We start from the raw sequence: 2,232 nt of genomic DNA on the forward strand, positions 1-2,232 counted from the left end.
GTAAACCGGCAACAAACCTTCGCTGCAGCACATGTTGACGATGAGCTCCAGAGCAGTCTGCTGAGCCGTCAGCAACGCTGTGGCCTCTCTCAGTTCCTTGTTAGTGGGCTTAAGAAACAAAAACAAAAGCAACCGACTCTCAATGCTTGGAAACATATCTCTTAGTCAAAGCCTACTGGGTGCTTTTTGCATCTGGGATACGGCGCGCAAGGGGTAGGGGGAGCAGAAGTCGTGACTGCTTAAGTACAAACGGCGTTATGCTCCCTCTTGGCACCGGGAGCACACACTGTCAGCTGGCTCCATCCGTCTGCACGGGGATTCTCTAAGTGCTGCTTAGTTAGCTGCAGAGAACAGATAAATATTCAGGAATTCCGAAATGAATTCACCCTGAAACTTCACCTAATGTGTTAAGTAGCTCAGAATCGAAGTCTAAAACAAGAGTTCACTTCAGACACCAGGCACCAATACACAACAAAGTCACTTTTGGATGCGTAGATGTCTTCCTGGAAAAGGCTGCATTAGCAAGAACTACCAACAAGCCTTTATGTGACTAGCAGAGCTCGGCTAAGAGGCAGAAAGGCTTGCTTCCCGGCTTCCTTTGCAGACTGCAATAAAGCATGTCTTTTAGACTGAAGAAAGGAGAGTTTTTCCTCTGAAAATGAGTAACATGAATTTAACTCATCAACTGACATTGTTAAAAATGGGTAGCATCAACTGGCATCGCCTCAATCTCCAAGTCACCTATGAAGAGTGAAATAGCTACACTGATATTCCAAAACAGTGCATGAGCTAAAAATAACGTACATTTTATTGTCAGAATGACGGATGCACTGTAATTTATTAAGCATTTCACTAGTGTGGAATATTTCAATTACTTGGATATCTTATTTCCTCAGATTTACTGGGTCAAAGATTAAAAACACAACTACAGATCCGTGACATAGTCGTACTTTCCTTTCCAGAATATTTATACTCATTCGTAATCCTCCAGCAACTTCCTCATGCAATAATTTACCTGTAATTTCAAACCACCAAAAAAAAAAAAAAAAAAAAAAGAAAGAAAGCAAGCAAGCAAGCAAGCAAGCAAGCAAGCAAGCAAGAAAAAAAGAGAGAAAAAAAAAATCGAATTGCTAATTTAATAGATGTAGTTTAGGAATCCCTATATTTGTCTTCTTTTTATTGCTGGCAAGAATGAACATAAAAATTAAGCCTGTTTGCTGTGTATGATATTCACCTAAAGGAACATCTAGAAACAAGACCCAGTGGTGCCGGGTGCTGAGCTACTTCGGATGCACGAAGAGCTGGCTCAGGAGCACTCGGGAATTAAGTGTCGCTTTCCCACAATTCTGCTGCTCAGAACATTTCCCTGCTTCTTACTGCTGTCAAACTGACACGAAGAGCCACCTACGTGAAATGTTATGACATCTGAGACTTGCTTCAAAATATTCGGTAGTGAGAGGGGCGAGTGGGTGGGGACATGAGACACTATGATTTGGTAAGTGACAACTGTGGAAGCGGGGCGGAGAGTACGCTACTTCTGCATGTATGAAAACCACCACCTGGGGTGGTGGGTTCTGTACAGGTGTGACTGCAGCCCCTGAAGTTAAATGGTGCAGTCGGCAGTTCTGATTCTGAAGGAGCGCTGCACAGGCAGGGGGCGGAGCTGACGGTGAACCTGCCTTCCTGCACAGATCAGCTGATGCCCAGCGCCCTCCGGGCACCTGCGTATCGCTGACTGACCAGCACGTGAACCATCCAGTCTACTCAGTCATGCTCAGACTGCAGAGCAAGCTTTTGCTATGTGAAAACGCTGCATCTTACAAGCACCCAAATCTATTCCTAAATAACACTAAAAAAAGTCAATCCCTAAGTGAGAGTTAAACATCCACCTCTTTTAACCAGTGGCACTTCACCTTGGGAGATTTGGAGCTCGGTCCACTCTCGCTCCCTATAGGGGGCCCTGGGAAGCACGGCTGGAGCCCAGGACACTGGGGAGCTTAGAGCTCCCTGGTTCTGCTCTGATGGGAATTCGGGGGTGTCACTCACTCAGTGCACCGGCCAGAAGTCAGTGCGCTGCCGACCGCTGCGGCACCGCCTCCTGCCCTGGCTGTGACATCGGACGCTGCGTGTGCACACGAGCCCTGCACATCCCAAGTTAGGACTTGACCTTCCCGCGCACTGAGAGATGCCGCCGGGCCCTTTGCAAACACCCTTCGGGGGGCGGGGGGGTGG

General features: G+C 47.2%; 1 protein-coding gene across 1 annotated transcript in view; it reads right to left on the reverse strand.

Moving 5' to 3' along the window:
* The window catches only part of HEATR3 (HEAT repeat containing 3), a 30,159-nt gene that overhangs the window by 16,606 nt on the left and 11,321 nt on the right, over positions 1–2,232 (reverse strand). Inside the window, exon 8 of the mRNA XM_023530671.1 lies at positions 7–108. Coding sequence (XP_023386439.1) covers positions 7–108 — 102 coding nt within the window. The remainder of the gene's footprint in view (positions 1–6; positions 109–2,232) is intronic.

This window comes from Pteropus vampyrus, unplaced genomic scaffold (genome assembly GCF_000151845.1).
Source record: "Pteropus vampyrus isolate Shadow unplaced genomic scaffold, Pvam_2.0 Scaffold51, whole genome shotgun sequence".
Classification (NCBI taxonomy): domain Eukaryota; kingdom Metazoa; phylum Chordata; class Mammalia; order Chiroptera; family Pteropodidae; genus Pteropus; species Pteropus vampyrus.